General features: G+C 39.4%; 1 protein-coding gene across 2 annotated transcripts in view; it reads right to left on the reverse strand.

Moving 5' to 3' along the window:
* The window catches only part of COL28A1 (collagen type XXVIII alpha 1 chain), a 166,216-nt gene that overhangs the window by 55,330 nt on the left and 93,107 nt on the right, over window positions 1-17,779 (reverse strand). For both annotated transcript variants that reach the window (XM_047753700.1, XM_047753699.1), the window contains exons 26-27: window positions 4,708-4,776; window positions 2,405-2,473 (exon numbers count right to left, since the gene is read on the reverse strand). In XM_047753700.1, coding sequence (XP_047609656.1) covers window positions 2,405-2,473; window positions 4,708-4,776 — 138 coding nt within the window. The remainder of the gene's footprint in view (window positions 1-2,404; window positions 2,474-4,707; window positions 4,777-17,779) is intronic.

Consider the following 17,779-nt stretch of genomic DNA (forward strand, 5'->3'; position numbering starts at 1 on the left):
AATGACTCCTTTCCACATAAAGGAATCATTATGGGAATTTGAAAATTACAATTCAGAAAAGACGTTATTTCAAAGACAGTTTCTATGTTGTCTGTCAACTGTATTCCTTATTGTTTCAGTTTAATTTCTAAGGTGTTCTGGGGTTGAATGCAGCAATCACACTACAACCAAGCTTGATTTTGTTTTCTATTTTTGATGCGGTTGTTATTTTGTGTTCAGGAGGAAGAAAAGAAGACTTTAAATTGAAACACCAGAAAGTCATCATATTAAAGCATGTGTGAAAGTGTGTGTGTGTGTTGCTCCCTCAGTAATATTAACTCCATCATGGCACGGTTGTGAATCGAGAAACCTAGAAAATCTTCCCTGAGTCAATACCTCTTAGCCTTTCTGCAGTAAAAAGATATCAAGGCTCTAAAATTGTTTTGAAGATAGGGTAAAAGAGTAATAAAACTGAACCCAGTCCTTGTAACTCAGGTGACTATGATGGTAAATTACCCACCACAGTTTTACTCAGGAAAGACTATGAACATGGCATGACCTGGAGAGCCTAAGTGGCACAGTAGGTTAAGGACCTGGTGTTGTCACTGCAGCGGCTGGGGTCGCTGTTTCCATCTCTGGCCCAGGAACTTCCACATGCCGTGGGAGTGGCAAAAAAAAAAAAAAAAAAAAAAAAAAAGGAAGAAAGAAAGAAAGAAAAAGAAAGGGCAGGACACCAGGTGAGTCAGAGTTAGTGAGGATTAAGTAAGTGCCATCCAGGAGGCTCCAATATTAATAAGGAAATAGTTTCCCAAGAACAAAAGGAAATAGCTGGCACCAGATTTAATGAGGTAGTGATATGGAGCCTGGTGATAGGACCAGTGGTCTAACATGGGTTCATTGCTTAAGCAAACTCGTAAAAACAAAACCATCTGTAGGGTGTTACCATCTTTTAACTGCGGAATTGAAAGATTAAATATGAGATGCTTTTTACAAGGAAGCAGGTTTTTTGCTGTGTTGTCTAGGGATTGTACACTATGAGCGACAGATTAACTGGCCTTTGCTTGGACCTTCAGCCAGATGAACAACTGTTATTTAAAAGACCTGCAGTGGAAGCCCTAGACACTGCATGATAGATTGGAAGATTTCACACAGATTCAATGAGTTTTGCTCTTTTTTTTTTTTTTTTTTAGCTATTTCTTTGGGCCGCTCCCGCAGTCTATGGAGGTTCCCAGGCTGGGGGTCGAATTGGAGCTGTAGCCACTGGCTTACGCCAGAGCCACAGCAACGCGGGATCCGAGCTGCGTCTGCAACCTACACCACAGCTCACGGCAACGCTGTATCGTTAACCCACTGAGCAAGGGCAGGGACCGAACCCGCAACCTCATGGTTCCTAGTCGGATTCATTAACCACTGCGCCATGACGGGAACTCCTTTTTTTTGTTTTTTTTGTTTTTTTTTTTTTTAGTTTTGCTCTTGACTAAGCTCACTTTTCACATAGGAGTAGGCAGATTAATAGCACCACAGGATTTTCACATTTATTATCTCAAGCTCCTGCTGCCTCCCACTTACTAAGAAATTCTGCTCTCTGAAAAAAAGTTTATTTTGTTATGTTTCCACTTTTTTTTTTTTTAGAGCCAATACCAATTATCCATGAGCGATTACTCAGTTTTGCGGCTTAACCATAGAAGTTTATTTAGGGGAAAACAAATAGAATGAGAGTGAGCCAGTAAAATTTAAAAACAAATCAACATATTAGAAGTGAAGAGGGAAATGTATGAAATTACACAGCAAACTGGAGAGGCCAAATTTTGTCTGCTAGGTCAGGGGAAACCCTGGATATTCCACCCTGGCTAGATTGGCTTGCTGCAGCTGAGACAGAAATAAAGCAGAATGCAGGTGGCTGTGAACTCCAGTCACACAGAGTCGGGGCCTGGGGCAGAGGTGCTCATCTGGATGCTCAGGAAAATCACGTGAAGGGCTTCTAAACCCACAGCACTCAAGCTTTCCCCTGAAGCCCAACCTCCAGAGATTGAGATTTCCTTCTTCTGGGCTGGGGCATAGCATTATTCAAAAGCTCCTCGGATGATTGCACTGTGAACTAAGACTGGGGAGCCCTGGGCTAAGAACAATGGATACAGGTGAAGAAGGTAAGGGAGACAGGGCACAGCCACTCTGTTCAGCTCAGAAACCCACAGGAACAGCAAACAACCATAACCATTCAATTTCCCTCCTAGCTTCTGATGTAATGCTTAGCATTTGTGAAACTAATGTACTTATATCACGTTCACACTTTTGAATGATGCCTCTATACACTGGATGCAATTTTAACTACTAAGCTTACATAAGTCCATTTCATAATAGTCTTATTTTGTATTTTCCACAACCTCTTCTTCCCATTACCTCTAGCATAATCCCAGTCACTTACTTTGATTCCTTGTAATCCATAGCCAGGGGGGCCAGGAGGGCCAGGCAAGCCTTTCTGCCCAGTATCACCCTGTTATAAGACAGAAATCAGAGAGGAGTGTAAGGAGATTTAAAAAGAAACAACAGATTCGTGCTCTCAGCTTCATTCTCACTTAGGTCTGATTGAGACCTACATCCACACTGTTCTTATTTATACAAAGCAGTGTTTTTCCAAAATTTTGAAGTCATCAAATCCTTTACAAAACTTTTACATATAATCCAACTATAAAGAGATAAGGCAGAGCTTATGAAAGCAGAAGTATTGGCCCCAGAGCCTCCTGCAAGGGCTCCTCCAGTTGCCCTACCACCAACCCCGAGAACACCACGGGTTCAAAGACCACTCGCACACAATTCTATGCAGTTTTCAATATATTTCTCCATTTCAAGATAGAATATTAATTTAGGTGGGTTAGAGTTAAAGATTCAGCAGCTATTGATGTGGGTCAACACTGAATTTTTAAGAATATATGTAATTTTTAAGAATATACGTAATAAATGTGTCTTTTCCCAGTATGTGTTCCTTACTGTACAAACTGACCCCATGTTTCTTGAGGAAAGACTTGTGGTCAAATAAGATTGCAGAATGTTCTACACCACAGCGTGTGTCTTTCCGTGGAGATCCCTAGAGCACATCAATATATTCAAACCTCTAGGAAATCCTACAATAGAAAGATTAATTTAAATGTGTTTATCCCAGAAGTTCCCAAATTAACACTTGATGAAACAAGCTTTGAGAAACACTGAGTTTATGTGAGTTACTATATAAGTCCGTCTTTTTCTCTCCAGTATGGGAAAAAGCTTTATTTTTTCTAACTGTAAGAGGAACTCTTAAAAAATAATAATAATAATAATAATAAAAATGACAATGAAGAGGAGTTCTCTTTTGGTGCAATGGGTTGAAGGTACGGAATTATTGCTCTGGCAGCCTGGGTTGCCATGGTGGCATGGGTTCCATCCCTCGCCCGGGAATTTCCGCATGTCACAGGCGCAGACCAAAAAAAAAAAAAATGACGTTGAAGAAAAAAATAGACCCATCATTCCATCACCCAGTGATAACAACTACTACCATCTTAGAGGGATCTTCATCCATATAAAGTGATCTGTAAGTTTAAGAAGCAGCCCACTGTCAAAGTGGAGTTGATGAACAAAAAAAAGGATGAGCTAAGAATCTGGTGATTTGGGGATCCTCGGGCAAACCAATGACTCATTAAGTCTTTTCCCTTTCCTCACTGGCAACAGGGTTCTAATTCACCTCTGCACATTTTGGATGTGAATGTACATATTAGAAATTTAAATTTGTGATGAGTGGCTCGTGAAACCTGTTTTTCCTATGAATCTTACTTTTGAACAAATCAAAGGAAGATTTGCTGAGCAAATGAATGAACAATTAAAACAGGGCTCTTCAACCTCAACATAACTAACAATTTGAGCTGCATCATTCTTCATCGTTGGGGCTGACCTGTGCACTGCAGGATGTTTAGCAACATCCTTGGCCTCTACCCACTAGATGCCAGTAGCACCCCTTCCCCAATGTGACATCACACCCCCCCAAATGATCCCACACATTGCCAAATGTCCCCCTAGGGCAGAGAGGGAAGGGTAAAAAGCTCCCTCATTAAGAAACACTGATTAAAAGAATAAAAAATGAATAATCACCAAGGTGGCGTTAACAAAAGGAAAAGAAATAGAAATGAGAACACAGCCAAAGGAGGTTTCTCTCACTTTTCTCGGGGACCTAGCAGAGTGGACTAGGCTCACTGGACACAATAGATACATCAGCTGGCATCCTGTTCAAGAGCCATCTGAGGTCCTGCCCCTCTGGCCAAAGTATGGGGGAGCTTCTTAGTGACTGCACAGCCTCTGAGGAAGCTGAAAACATTGTAAGCCCTTTGCAGTCACTTTTTTTAAAGAGACACTGACTCTCCAGTTTCTTCCAGGGAAAATGAATGGCTTTATAAACTTAAATGTTCTGCTTTACTGAAAGTTCACATGATATGGAAAAGTAAGACTCTTCATCAGCAATCAAGAAAAAATAAGTCAACATCAGAATGACCACTTCCTATCCTGCGTTGCTGTGGCTGTGGCGTAGCCGGTGGCTACAGCTCCAATTAGACCCCTAGCCTGGGAACCTCCATGTGCTGCAGGAAGCGGCCCTAGAAAAGGCAAAAAAAAAAAAAAAGAATGACCACTTCCTACGCAGCCAGGGTTCCCTGGTTGTCACAGACAGTACCTGACCTTTAGCAGAGCCCTGGCCTGAGAACTCACCTTTGGCCCTTGAATTCCTATACCCCGAGGCCCAGAAGGGCCTGGAAGGCCTCTGACACCAGGCTCTCCCTGAAAAGACACAATGAGTGACAGATTATTGGTTAGAAAAACTTTATGTTGTATAATATTTTATATAAAAATTCCATATTTCATACTAAAAATACTTCATATGAATTTTCATATTCAGAAATATATTTTAAAATTCCAAACATTTGAATTTAAAAAAAAATGTTTTTGGAGTACAGTTGACCTACAGTGTTGTATTAGTTTCAGGTATACAGCATAGTGAATCAATTATACATTGATATATATCCATTCTTTTTTTCCTATATAAGCTATTACAGAACACTAGTAGAGTTCCCTATGCCATACAGTATGTCCTTGTTGCTTATCTGTTTTATATACAGTAGTGTGTATATCTCATTCCCTCCCTCCTAATTTATTCCTCCCCACCACGGTTTCCCCTAGTATAACCATAAGTTTGTTTTTAAAATCTGGAGTTCCCATCATGGCTCAGTGGTTAACGAGTCTGACTAGGAACCATGAGGTTGCGGGTTCCATCCCTGGCCTTGCTCAGTGGGCTAAGGATCCGGTGTTGCCCTGACCTGTGGTGTAGGTTGCAGACGCGGTTTGAATCTTGTGTTGCTGTGGCTCTGGCTTAGGCCGGCAACTGTAGCTCTGATTAGCCCTGGCCTGGGAACCTCCACATGCCATGAGTGCAGCCCTAGAAAAGACAAAAAATTAAAATTAAAATCTGTGGGTTTTTGTTTTATAAATATGTTCTTTTGTATCATTTTTTTAGTAGATTCCACATAGAAATGATATCATATCCAAACACTTGATTTGAGTAAGGTAATAATTGAGGCCTTTTCTTCAGATTACTTCCCTATGCTTTTTAAAGCCACACCCTCCGCATATGGAGGTTCCCAGGCTAGGGGTTGAATCAGAGCTGCAGCTGCCAGTTTACACCACAGCCACAGCAACGCCAGATCCAAGCTGCATCTGCGACCCACACCACAGCTCACAGCAACACAGGATTCTTAACCCAGTGAGCGAGGCCAGGGATCAAACCCACATCCTCATGGATCCTAGTCGTGTTCATTAACCCCTGAGCCAAGAAGGGAACTCCTCTCACTCTTTTCATTTCTTAATGCCACTTATCAAGCCAACTGATTCATATTCACAGGAATCAAGTCAATGAACTTCTTGGCAACCTTCAAAAATACTTTTTTTGGGGACTCTCTTTTGGGGATTTAGAAAAGTAATTACTGTCATTGAGAAGAGGGGGAGAAAGAAGAAATGAGAATAAAAAACAGCCATTAAAATATAACCCTATCCTGAAATAGATGCTCTTATTTTTTATGTGAAAAAGATATTACTATTTGGGTTAAGGATTGGCTCTAGGATAGTCCTAACCCTGGAGTAATTGTGACTGCAGGGTAGGTTCTCTAAAGGCTTTCAGATTCTCTAAAGCATGACAGTTTCATAGCAGGCAACCATCACCAGAAAGGTAGTGGGACTTGATTGTTAGGTCAGGCTCTGTGGTTAGACCTTTTTGAGACATGAATGACAGATAGAAGCAGAGAAATAAAAAAATCTCTTTATTAACCACATTCTGTCCCCAACACTAAGATGTGAATGTTCATCTATGATACTTGATATAATTTAGTATTCGTGAGAATGCCATATGACAATGATGACCAACTTACCTGACTTCTCTGGAATTCCGTAAATTCATTGGATACATAGAAAATCAATCTCCCTTTCATGGGGATGACACTGAGGGTAAACAAAGAATGTAGTGCTTCTATCACCGTGTCTAGTCTAGAGCAGGCACTTGGTAAATGTTAACTCCCTGGCCCACCTGTTTTTTTAAAGAACTAAAGTTTGCCCAAAGCTGTATAGCTAGTAAGAGGCAGGGCTAGGAGGATGTGGAAAAATAGGAACACTTATATGTGGCTGGTGTGGCCATTATGGAAAACACTTTGGAAATTTATTAAAAGGTTCAGCATAATTTTACCATTTGATCTAGTAATCCCACTCCTAGGTATACAGCCAAAGGAAATGAAAACATATGTCCACACAAAGACTTATGTACAAATCCTCTTAGCTGAATTATTCATAATAGCCAAGAATTGGGAATCATCTAAATGTCCAGCAACTGGTAAATGGATATACAAAAATGTAATATATTCATCAATAAAAGAGAATGAACTGCAGCTATATGCTACAACATGGATGACCTCTAAAACGTCATTATTGGAGTTCCCGCCGTGGCGCAGTGGTTGACAAATCCGACTAAGAACCATGAGGTTGCAGGTTCAATCCCTGGCCTTGCTCAGTGGGTTAAGGATCCGGCATTGCCGTGAGCTGTGGTGTAGGCTGCAGAAGCAGCTCGGATCCCGCGTTGCTGTGGCTCTGGCTTAGGCCTACAGCTGTAGCTCCGATTAGCCCTAGCCTGGGAAGCTCCATATGTCGTGGAAGCGGCCCAAGAAATGGCAAAAAGACAAAAAAAAAAATCATTCTTAGAGAAAGAAGCTAGATATGCGAGGCTACATTTTTTTATTTGATTTATGTGAAATGTCCAGAAAAGGCAAATCTATAGAGACAGAGAGTAATTCAGTGGTTGCCTGGGGCCAGCAATTGGAACCAGGAAGGGGGGTTAACTGTAAATGGGCAGGGGGGGGTCTTGTTTGTGGGGATGAAACATCCTGAAACTGATTTGTGATAATGGCTGTACAACTTGGTAAATGTAATAAAAAAAAAATGAATTATATGCTTGACCTAGTTGAATTCTATGACATATAAAATATGTCTCAATAAAGTTATAAAGACAAAAAAGCCAGAACTAAACTTTGAATTCAGATCTTCCAAGCTTTTGCCAAAGGTCCTGTTTTGTCCATGTCCTATTAGGAGCTCAATAGCTTACAGCTTTCAATAGTACAAAAATCACGGATTATAAGAAACGATTAAAGTGTTGATCTAGAAAAACAGTCCATCTTTTATTTAGCTTTGCTTTCTACTTCTCAACCCTAAAATATTTATAGAGAAAACAAGGCCTTAAAAAATGGGGAAAGCCTTTAAACTTTATGTTATTACAGAGTAAATTCTTTTGATCTCTACTTCATAATTACATATTTCCCTTTTGCTTGCAGGCCACATGTACGATTCTAGTCCTCTGTCTCTGTCTCTTCTGCTTAGTACTTAGCTGATTTTGAGACCACAGGTACTAGTGATTTCTTTAAATACCACTCTCCTTCTGACACCCAACTTTGAGGGACCCTGAGTTTCTTCCAGATTAAATGATCACTCCTATCAGCAAGAGCTCCAAGTATAGAACGTGAACTTGTCCTGTATTAAATACATTTCTATTATCTCTTCTTTCTTGAGTACCTCTAAGTACCTTTAGAAGGAGTATCTATAAATTCACCAAGCAAGGGTCTCCAATTATACCCGACTGACTGACATACTTGCTCCATTATTTCTCTCTTATTCAGCCCCCCAAATCCCACCATTTAGGAGTGTCTAGAGGTTGAATGTAATAGAATAGTTGCCCCTGTGGATAGCTTATTGTCCTCTGCACACCTGAATCTTGGCTTTAAAGGTGTGATCCTATGTCATCTGTGGTACTGCCATGTTTACCTCTAACAAGTTACCCATTCTTTTCTATATAATTGTTGACATATAGCCATGTTTTATCTATCAAAACAGTCTTTTGTACTCTCTCGCTCTATTTAAATATAAACCAATATATGCTTTTATGAATCTGATAGACTCTAAATCAAATCTTAACACATTTTGCAGCTGTTAGTGTTGGCCAGTGACACAATGTAGGGTGGTACCTTGGTGTTTATGTACCATAGTTTCAACAGAGGAGCCCTTAATGAGCTGAGCACATCCACAGAGATCTTATCTCTCTACTGCAGTGGGGTCTTGAAACATCTCATGTCTTTTCTTCCACAGACCATGTGTCCATGCTAGGCCACACCACCAGGTGAATGAGCACAAGAGACTGTGGTCATTTTACCCCTTTATCCTGCCAGTTTTGCCACAGTGCAACACCAGTGGTACCTAAGAGATGCATGTACCATGATATGTTCACATATGCAGTTTTATTGTCAGGGAGCATGATATTCACAAATAAGAATTACAGCAGGTACATGCATAGCTGGACTTGGCTTCCCACACAGCATCTGAGGTTACTGGAGCCTGCAGAGGGAGCCCTTGCATTGGGAGATAATGAACAGACGTGAAAGCAAATTCTGGAGTTGCCATTTATAACTATATCCATCATTTTCCTAAGCCCACAGCCTAAGTCTTACTCTTACCCTCCCATCTCCACTTCCTCAAAAAAAGAATATTTAGATTGCCTACAGCTTCCTGTTGGCCCACAAAATGGGGTTCTAGATGGGGGACACTCCTTTCGTTTTCACAGACAATGGCCAAGTTTAGGATTACTGCAGTACTTGTATATATGAACTTAGCAAAATGATTCAGTTAAGGTTTTATCTAGACCATAACCTTGCAGAGTGGTTAATTTTGACTGCTTTAAAATCAGACATAATCTTATGATGATCCTGGTAATCATTCATTGAACCTTTTACTTTTTATGAGACTGAAACTTTTGCTTTTCAAAAGAAAGAAAAAAAGAAAAAGAAAGCAAAAGGACTTTCACATGCATTCATTTTTCTCTTTGGCAAATCTTCACTTTGGTTAATATTAAAAACAATTATCCATAATAAAATAAATAATCATTACAATTTATTGTTTATCCTGGATCAAGTACTTTTTAATTCATTATCTTATAAGATCTTATTAACATCAACTTACTACATTTTACAGATAAAGAAATTGAGGCTAGAGAGGATAGATGATTTGCCAAAAACCATACAACCAAAAGCAATTCAAACCCAGGTCTGATTCCAGAGTCCATCTCCCCTCTTGGGGTAGGCTGGGGCTAGATGCGAGATGCTAACTTCTCCACAGATTTGTTTCCAGCTGCCATTTAATGCAAGACCATGGCTATGTGGCTGGGAGGGTCCTTTTCCAACTCACTGAGTCAATCACACTCTCAAAGAAAAGAAAGAAAACATCCTGATTGTAAGATTCCCAAGAGACCCACACAAACTACACAAGTACCCAGCTGTCTAAGGCTTCCCTTTTCCTTTAATCTCCAGGGCTATTCCTCAGTCTTGTGGTTTTCCCCAGTGTTTTAATTGGTCTCATTCCAAATCCCCTACCTACACAAATTCTGAACCTCTCTTTTTATCTATATTGTCATATACTTCATTTGGCAGAGTAATACATACAATCACTAATAATAATAACAACAATACTCTAGTGTGTTAGAATTCATAAAAAATGTTTCATAGATATTATTCCATTCATTTCTCGGAATAACCCTGTGAAGTAGGCTTATCATCCCAAGTCACAGATGAGGAGGCTAAGTCTGAGGGAAATTAAATGACTTGCTGAGGTCACAGAGCTACTAAGTGAAAGAGGTTTCCAGTGGAGCAGTGAGAAGGAAAAAGTCTGTTATATCTTCTATTTTTATAAGATTTAAATACAGTAATACAGTCTTGGAGAAGATTGGACTCTTAGAGGCAAAACAGACCATTAGACCATCTCCCCCTACATACATTAATAAAGCTTTAATCACCATCTCTCCCTTATTTTGTGTCAGTTGTGTCTCTGTCCCTCTTTAAGTGGGCTGTGGAAGCAGAGTGCAGTTGTTCTAAAAGTGATTTTGTGCTTTTCTCCTTTGGGGACAATAAAAAGCAAATTGAAGTCACTGTGAAAAGAATGAGCCTCTGAAGGATTTTCCAAGGAATGTTACTCATAAGAGTCTACTATGATGTATCCAAGGAATGACTGAGTTTTAAAATGAGAGAAGTTGAAGTAATGATTAGCAGCTGCTTAGTATTTCTTTCTTTCTGAATTACATAAAATTAAGATATAACTAAGGCTCCAACTACCACAAACACAATCACCAGTCTGGGATGAATCATGTTACAAGCATATGTAACAGTTTGGTGACTCCTGAACACCTTACTTGTGGTTGCTTGGATGTCAAGGAAACATTAGGGGTCTTCTTCTAAGCTTATGGATAGACAGTCCAGATATTGGTAGCGTGCATCGATTATTAACTGGCCATTGTCATACCACTCAATCATTTCTCACAGACCCCCTTTAATGTGAAAAGGGATACAGTAACAATTAGCAGGGGATGAGGAATCAAGAAGGTGCTAGAAGAAAAGGCTCAGGTCGCAATAATAGTTCCTTTAAATTTCAAAATACTTAAAAGAATTTCAATTCTTCAAATCAGCTTCTCTCCCAGAACTTTAATATTCATCCCAAAGCAACAGTATCTTTAAGTCCATGATAACTTAAAAACTTGCTTTAGGATTTGTGGGGATTTGTTGATCGTTTCTTCCTTTTCTCAAAATCAGCTCATCAACGAGGAGCACATGATTCTCTGGTGCCAAGAATCTCACTGGAGAAGGAGCATCTTTCTAATTTAGCTGAGGTAGAAACCTTGAAAATAGAAGTGTTGACAGTGCCCTTAATGACAGGGAGAGGAGAAGGCTCTCTGGTACTGATAGTCAATATAATTTTCCACCAGGGGAAAGTTCATCCAGTCTGCATGATTAAAAATAAAAACGTGTTGCTGGTGATGTGGGTGTTGAATGTTAAGAGGATTTAGTGTGTGTCTTTAGGGCTGAAGGAAAGGTATGTATGCACTCCTGGGAGAGAAATGCAGAGCTAGGAAAACAGCAAGGAGACATGAAAGCAATGTTGAAAATTATAAATTATGCTAAATTATAGACTAGATAATAGCTCTGATTTAAGAGATCATGCCTTGAACTGAATTGGGGAGTAACCTTGAAAAGTCAGCTAGTCAAGTAACCTTTTCTGGCATCTAAACGTCGGATTGCCTGGTATTGAAATTTGATATGGCTCTGGCTTTAATTAGGCCTGTTTTCCAGCTGATTGTCCTGCCTGTAGCAATTTTGCAATCATATTACAAAAGGTGAGTATCTTCAGCTCCAATTTGGAATCACAGACCCTTAACTCCACTCTCATTAAGTCTGTATCCTAGGCTAGCTCTCCTTGTCAAACTGTTCAAAATGGAACTCCTTGTCCAGTCCATGTCTGCCCATGGAATCCACAAATTCCTAATACATCTCTGTGTGAATCGCTCCTCTGTTCCACCACTGCCTGTTGGTGGTGTGCACATATGTGAACCATTGCAGAGAACAGAGGGGTGATTCAGATGCTGGGAACATTTTTAGAATAACGATACTCGGTGGAATTTCGCACAGACTTGCATTTTAATTTTTAAGGATGGGTCACTTTTGTCAAATAAAGCATGTATTTATAATACTCAAACATTTAAAGATTTGTAAAAATGTTTAACTCTTTTGGGTTTGGGTTTACTCTTCTGCTTAATGTTTATCTAAGTTATGTTTTAACAATGGAAAAGCTAGAATGGAAAGAGAAATGATCTAGCTGTATACCAAACAGTGTCAAGGTAGTTGGAAAAGAGATGGTATTAAAGATTGAGTGTCTGCAGATCAGGGCAAGTCATTCTTTCTTCTCTGATTTATCCATCCACTTAGTGTTTCATTCATCCAAATTCAGAGTCTCCCTCTCACATGTAACACAATATAGTATCAAATATTGTTTATCTTGCGAAGGAGCAAGTTGTTCACACTCTCTGGCTCTTGATTTCCTTATCTATGAAATAAGAGAGTTGTTAAAAATGCCATGGTATCCTGGAAATATTTAGGTAACATGTACTATTTAAATAATAGACAATTATGATAACAACAACAAAACAACAAGTCTTTTCTGCCTAGACTTTATTCCAACCACTTGATGGTTAAAAGGTCCCTTGAGGGCCCCCTAAAGGCCAGGTTAAAATTCCTCTTTGCAAGAAAGGGTCTAGGCTTTGGGGAAGATCATGGCCTTCTCATGATGACCTAGCACACAGATCAGTACTCCAAGAGCTGAGAGAGGTGCCTAGCAGGATGCACCTGCCTTTCTGGGGCTCAGGAGAGCTGCTCCTTGGTGTCCTCTGCTAGGAGATCAATATCAAACTCTCACCCTCAGACATGTCAGTCAGCCCTGGGGTGATTCTCCAGCCTGTGGGAGTGAAAATGCAGAAGCAAAGAATTATCTGGGTTTCTCAATAGGAGATGATAAACCTAAACTTGGTGCATAAAATAATTGTCTCCAAATCACTAAGGGTCTTTCTAGTCTCTCAGGGTCCAGTAAAGAAATGGAGGCAGTGTTAGGTGGGACATTTGAGCCTGCCCTCCCCAACAATGAGCAGAGAGTTTGGGTCCAGGGATCAGGGCATAGGATGAGTGATTCCCACTTAGCAAAAAGCCAAATTATCAGTTCCTCTTTCTGGTGGGTTTTGAAAGTGGATTTTAAAATTATATCTACTGTCTCCTTGGAAATTGTAGTAGTTACAAGAATTTTAGAACTCTCTCAGAAGCCCTTGTCAAAATTTATATTACATTCAAGGTAAGTGCGTTGGGAAGTACTATAACCACTGATGTCATATGGAGTTCTTCCACTTGGAAAAAAGCCATGGAGCACCACAAGGGTGCAAGATGTCAGGGGGTGCTTTTTATATATTTTTGAAACATAGAAGCTTTGATTCTAATCGATGTCATATGCTGAACACATGTGACCCTAACTAAATATCGCCAACCCCACCATAAATTAATTGTCAATCTTAATGGTTTCCTCATTTCAAAACACATTTGTTTTATAAGTTAATGCCCTAAGGCCAATATTTTAAGGTGACAACACAGAGCTTAAATGAAAAACATATCTGATAATGTATGTCTATACGACTACACACACATGCACGTGCATGCACACAAGCACAAACATTTCCACATACTTTCAGTTTCTCTGCCATTTTAAGACAAAATGTCAGGAGAGGAACTCTGCACACATTTGAGTTCTTTGCTTTTGCTACGATGGGCAACTGTGGTATTTTGAGAGTCTCACCTCCACTTTACCAAACCAAAAGGACAAAGTTCAGGGGAATTAGACTTTCCCTTCCTTTACTAGCTTCTGTTGGACTGTGTGTGTCCCCAAAACTTTTCTTCATGAAAAAAGAAAAAGGCCACATAGAGAGTTTTTAGTCCTCTATAAAAGAAGAGAGGTAATTTTGAAAGTTATTAAAAACTGCTGCTTGCTTTTGGAATTTTCTTTATTTTCAAATTTATGGTCCAAGTTCTTTGATTCTAAAACTAGCCATATTCCTAACATCTCCTTCCAGGGCTAGAGATGGCCAGGATAATGCACTTTCCCAGCACCCACAGGGAAGGGTGACAGAGAGAAGGAAAAGGGAGCTGTGAGGGAGGCAGGTGGCAGAGGCAGGTCCTAGCTAATGTTCCCTTCTGCCCCCAGCAGAAGAGAGCTGGAGACTGCTTCTACTCAGCCTCCTGTGAGTTAACAGAGATAATATGAGTTTCATTCAAGATACGTCTTCTGGCAACATGCTGACTGTTAAGAAAATCAGCAGGTTAAAGTTTTTCAAAGAACACCCTTTTTTTTTCCCCTTAAAATGTGAATGAAAAATATATATATATATACAAGAGGATTTTAGAGGGAAAAGTTAAACAAAATCATTGAGCAAATGTTTTAGTCTGCCTGTTAAATAATCTGACAAAGTGGAACATCCACAAGAATCAATATTTTAAATGCTCACTATCTGTGCCTAAGTGTGTGTCTTTATTATTACTGCTCAGTGTAAAGCAGTTACAGGATAGTAGAGTTTAATGTAAAACAATGTATACATATATAACATTTATAATTACTTTTAGAAATGTAAATGGTTACATGTGTCACTGGAATACAAATATCTTTTAGTATATTTAGCACATTTTATTTTATGCACGGCTTACTTAAAATAGTAATAAGCTTCTAGTTCCTTAACTAAAGGAACATTTAGTATAAAAACAAGTTTTTACCAACTTGTCAGTCAGAAGAAAATAATGAGGTTTATTTATTGAAATGTCTCTCTTTGTAAATTTGATTTTCCTCTTCTCTTTTTCTATTTATTTTATCTTATTTTATTTTATATTTATCTATTTCTATTTTTCTATTTATCTATTTTATTTTTCTCTATTTTAAAATTTTAAATTTTCTCTATTTTTAAATTTTAACACTTTGACAGATACTTTACCTTAAAGATGAGTAATACTCCCGGAGTTCCCATCATAGTAAAGCAGAAACAAATCCCGCTAGTATCCATGAGGGTGTGGGTTCAATCCCTGGCCTTGCTCAGTGGGTCGGGGATCCAGTGATGCTGTGAGCTATGGTGTAGATCACAGATGTGGCTCAGATCCCACATTGCTATGGCTGTGGTGTAGGCTGGCGGCTGTAGCTCTGATTCGACGCCTAGCCTGGAAACTTCCATACGCCACATGTGTGGCCCTAAAAAGCAATACAAATAAAAATGAAAATAAAAAAATAAAAAAGAATACTTCAGTACCCAAATTCAAATGAAGATCAGATTTATTCCTGAGCCTCACAGGCGGAACATTGAGGAAAGCACTTTGAGTGTCTTTCCTCTGCACAGTCTCCTCAGCACTTTGACACATTTTCCCAACTTTCCTTATAACTCTAATGGTTAGAAATGAGCAGAAATCGAGATCTCCTTAAGAAATGAGTTTAGGGCCATGGATCTCCAGTCTCTCATTCTACCTGGCAGAGGCCAAAACAGCACTAGCCCCATTGTACGTTGTCTTGACATTGAATATTTACAACCTGTTACTCCAAAAACCTGGAAGCATTTGAAAAAATGAGTAGGTGTATTTCTAAGGAAAACTTCTCTCTGTAAGGTAATATTGATCATTCATTCCTTTTCCATTCATTTAACATGTTATAGATTTCCCGCTGGGTGGCAAACTTAGTTCTTGTGCCAAGAATTTAGCAAGATAAAGAGACTGCCTCCAGGAAGATTCATATGCTTGTAAAATATATAGCTCTATAGGTGAGCAAGATGCTTTTAGAAAGTGATGTGCCCATTTTTCCATTGATTGATTGGCTTTTTTGCTGTTGAGTTGTATAAGTTGTTTATATATTCTAGAGATTAAGCCCTTGTCGGTTGCATCATTTGAAACTATTTTCTCCCATTCTGTAAGTTGTCTTTTTGTTTTCTTTTGGGTTTCCTTTGCTGTGCAAAAGCTTTTCAGTTTGATGAGGTCCCATGGGTTTATTTTTGCTCTAATTGCTATTGCTTTGGGAGACTGACCTGAGAAAATATTCATGATGTTGATGCCAGAGAGTGTTTTGCCTATGTTTTCTTCTAGGAGTTTGATGGTGTCCTGTCGTATATTTAAGTCTTCCAGCCATTTTGAGTTTATTTTTGTGCATGGTGTGAAGGTATGTTCTAGTTTCATTGCTTTGCATGCAGCTGTCCAGGTTTCGCAGCAATGCTTGCTGAATAGACTGTCTTTTTCCCATTTTATGTTCTTGCCTTCCTTGTCAAAGATTAATTGACCATAGGTGTCAGGGTTTATTTCCGGGTTCTCTATTCTGTTCCACTGGTCTGTCTGTCTGTTTTGATACCAGTACCACACTGTTTTGATGACTGTGGCTTTGTAGTATTTCTTGAAGTCTGGGAGAGTGATGCCTCCTGCTTGGTTTTTGTTTCTCAGGATTGCTTTGGCGATTCTGGGTCTTTTGTTGTTCCATATAAATGTTTGGATTGTTTGTTGTAGTTCTGTGAAAAATGTCATGAGTAATTTGATAGGGATTGCATTGAATCTGTAGATTGCTTTGGGTAGTATGGCCATTTTTACAATATTGATTTCCCCAATCCAGGAACATGGAATATCTTTCCATTTCTTTACATCCTCTTTGATTTCTTTGATTAAAGTTTTATAGTTCTCGGCATATAGGTCCTTTACCTCCTTGGTCAGGTGTATTCCGAGGTGTTTGATTTTGTGAGGTGCAATTTTAAAAGGTATCGTATTTTTGTATTCCTTTTCTAATATTTCATTGCTGGTATACAGAAATGCAACTGACTTCTGAATGTTAATCTTATATCCTGCTACTTTGCTGAATTTATTAATCAGTTCAAGTAGTTTTCTCCAAAGAAGATATACAGATGGCCAGCAAACACATGAAAAAATGCTCATCATCGCTGGTTATAAGAGAAATGCAAGTCAAAACTACCATGAGATATCACCTCACACAAGTCAGAATGGCCATCATTAATAAATCCACAAATAACAAGTGCTGGAGGGGCTGTGGAGAAAAGGGAACCCTCCTACACTGTTGGTGGGAATGGAAACTGGTACAGCCACTATGGAGAACAGTTTGGAGACACCTTAGAAATCTATCCATAGAACTTCCATATGACCCCACAATCCCACTCTTGGGCATCTATCCGGACAAAACTCTCCTTAAAAGAGACACGTGCACCCACATGTTCATTGCAGCACTATTCACAATAGCCAGGACATGGAAACAACCCAAATGTCCATCGACAGAGGATTGGATTCGGAAGAGGTGGTATATATACACAATGGAATACTACTCAGCCATAAAAAGAATGACATAATGCCATTTGCAGCAACATGGATGGAACTAGAGAATCTCATACTGAGTGAAATGAGCCAGAAAGACAAAGACAAATACCATATGATATCACTTATAACTGGAATCTAATATCCAGCACAAATGAACATCTCCTCAGAAAAGAAAATCATGGACTTGGAGAAAAGACTTGTGGCTGCCTGATGGGAGGGGGAGAGAGTAGGAGGGATCGGGAGCTTGGGCTTATCAGACACAATTTAGAATAGATTTACAAGGAGATCCTGCTGAATAGCATTGAGAACTTTGTCTAGATACTCGTGTTGCAGCAGAAGAAAGGCTGGGGAAAAAATGTAATTGTAATGTGTACATGTAAGGATAACCTGACCCCCTTGCTGTACAGTGGGAAAAGAAAAAAAAAAAGAAAGTGATGTGTGCTAGGGAGGAAATACACAGAGGGGTTGTGGGGGGGCGGGGATGGGATCGTGATGGGGGAGGGAGAGAG

The sequence above is a fragment of the Phacochoerus africanus genome, chromosome 11, assembly GCF_016906955.1.
Source record: "Phacochoerus africanus isolate WHEZ1 chromosome 11, ROS_Pafr_v1, whole genome shotgun sequence".
In the NCBI taxonomy this organism is placed as follows: Eukaryota; Metazoa; Chordata; class Mammalia; order Artiodactyla; family Suidae; genus Phacochoerus; species Phacochoerus africanus.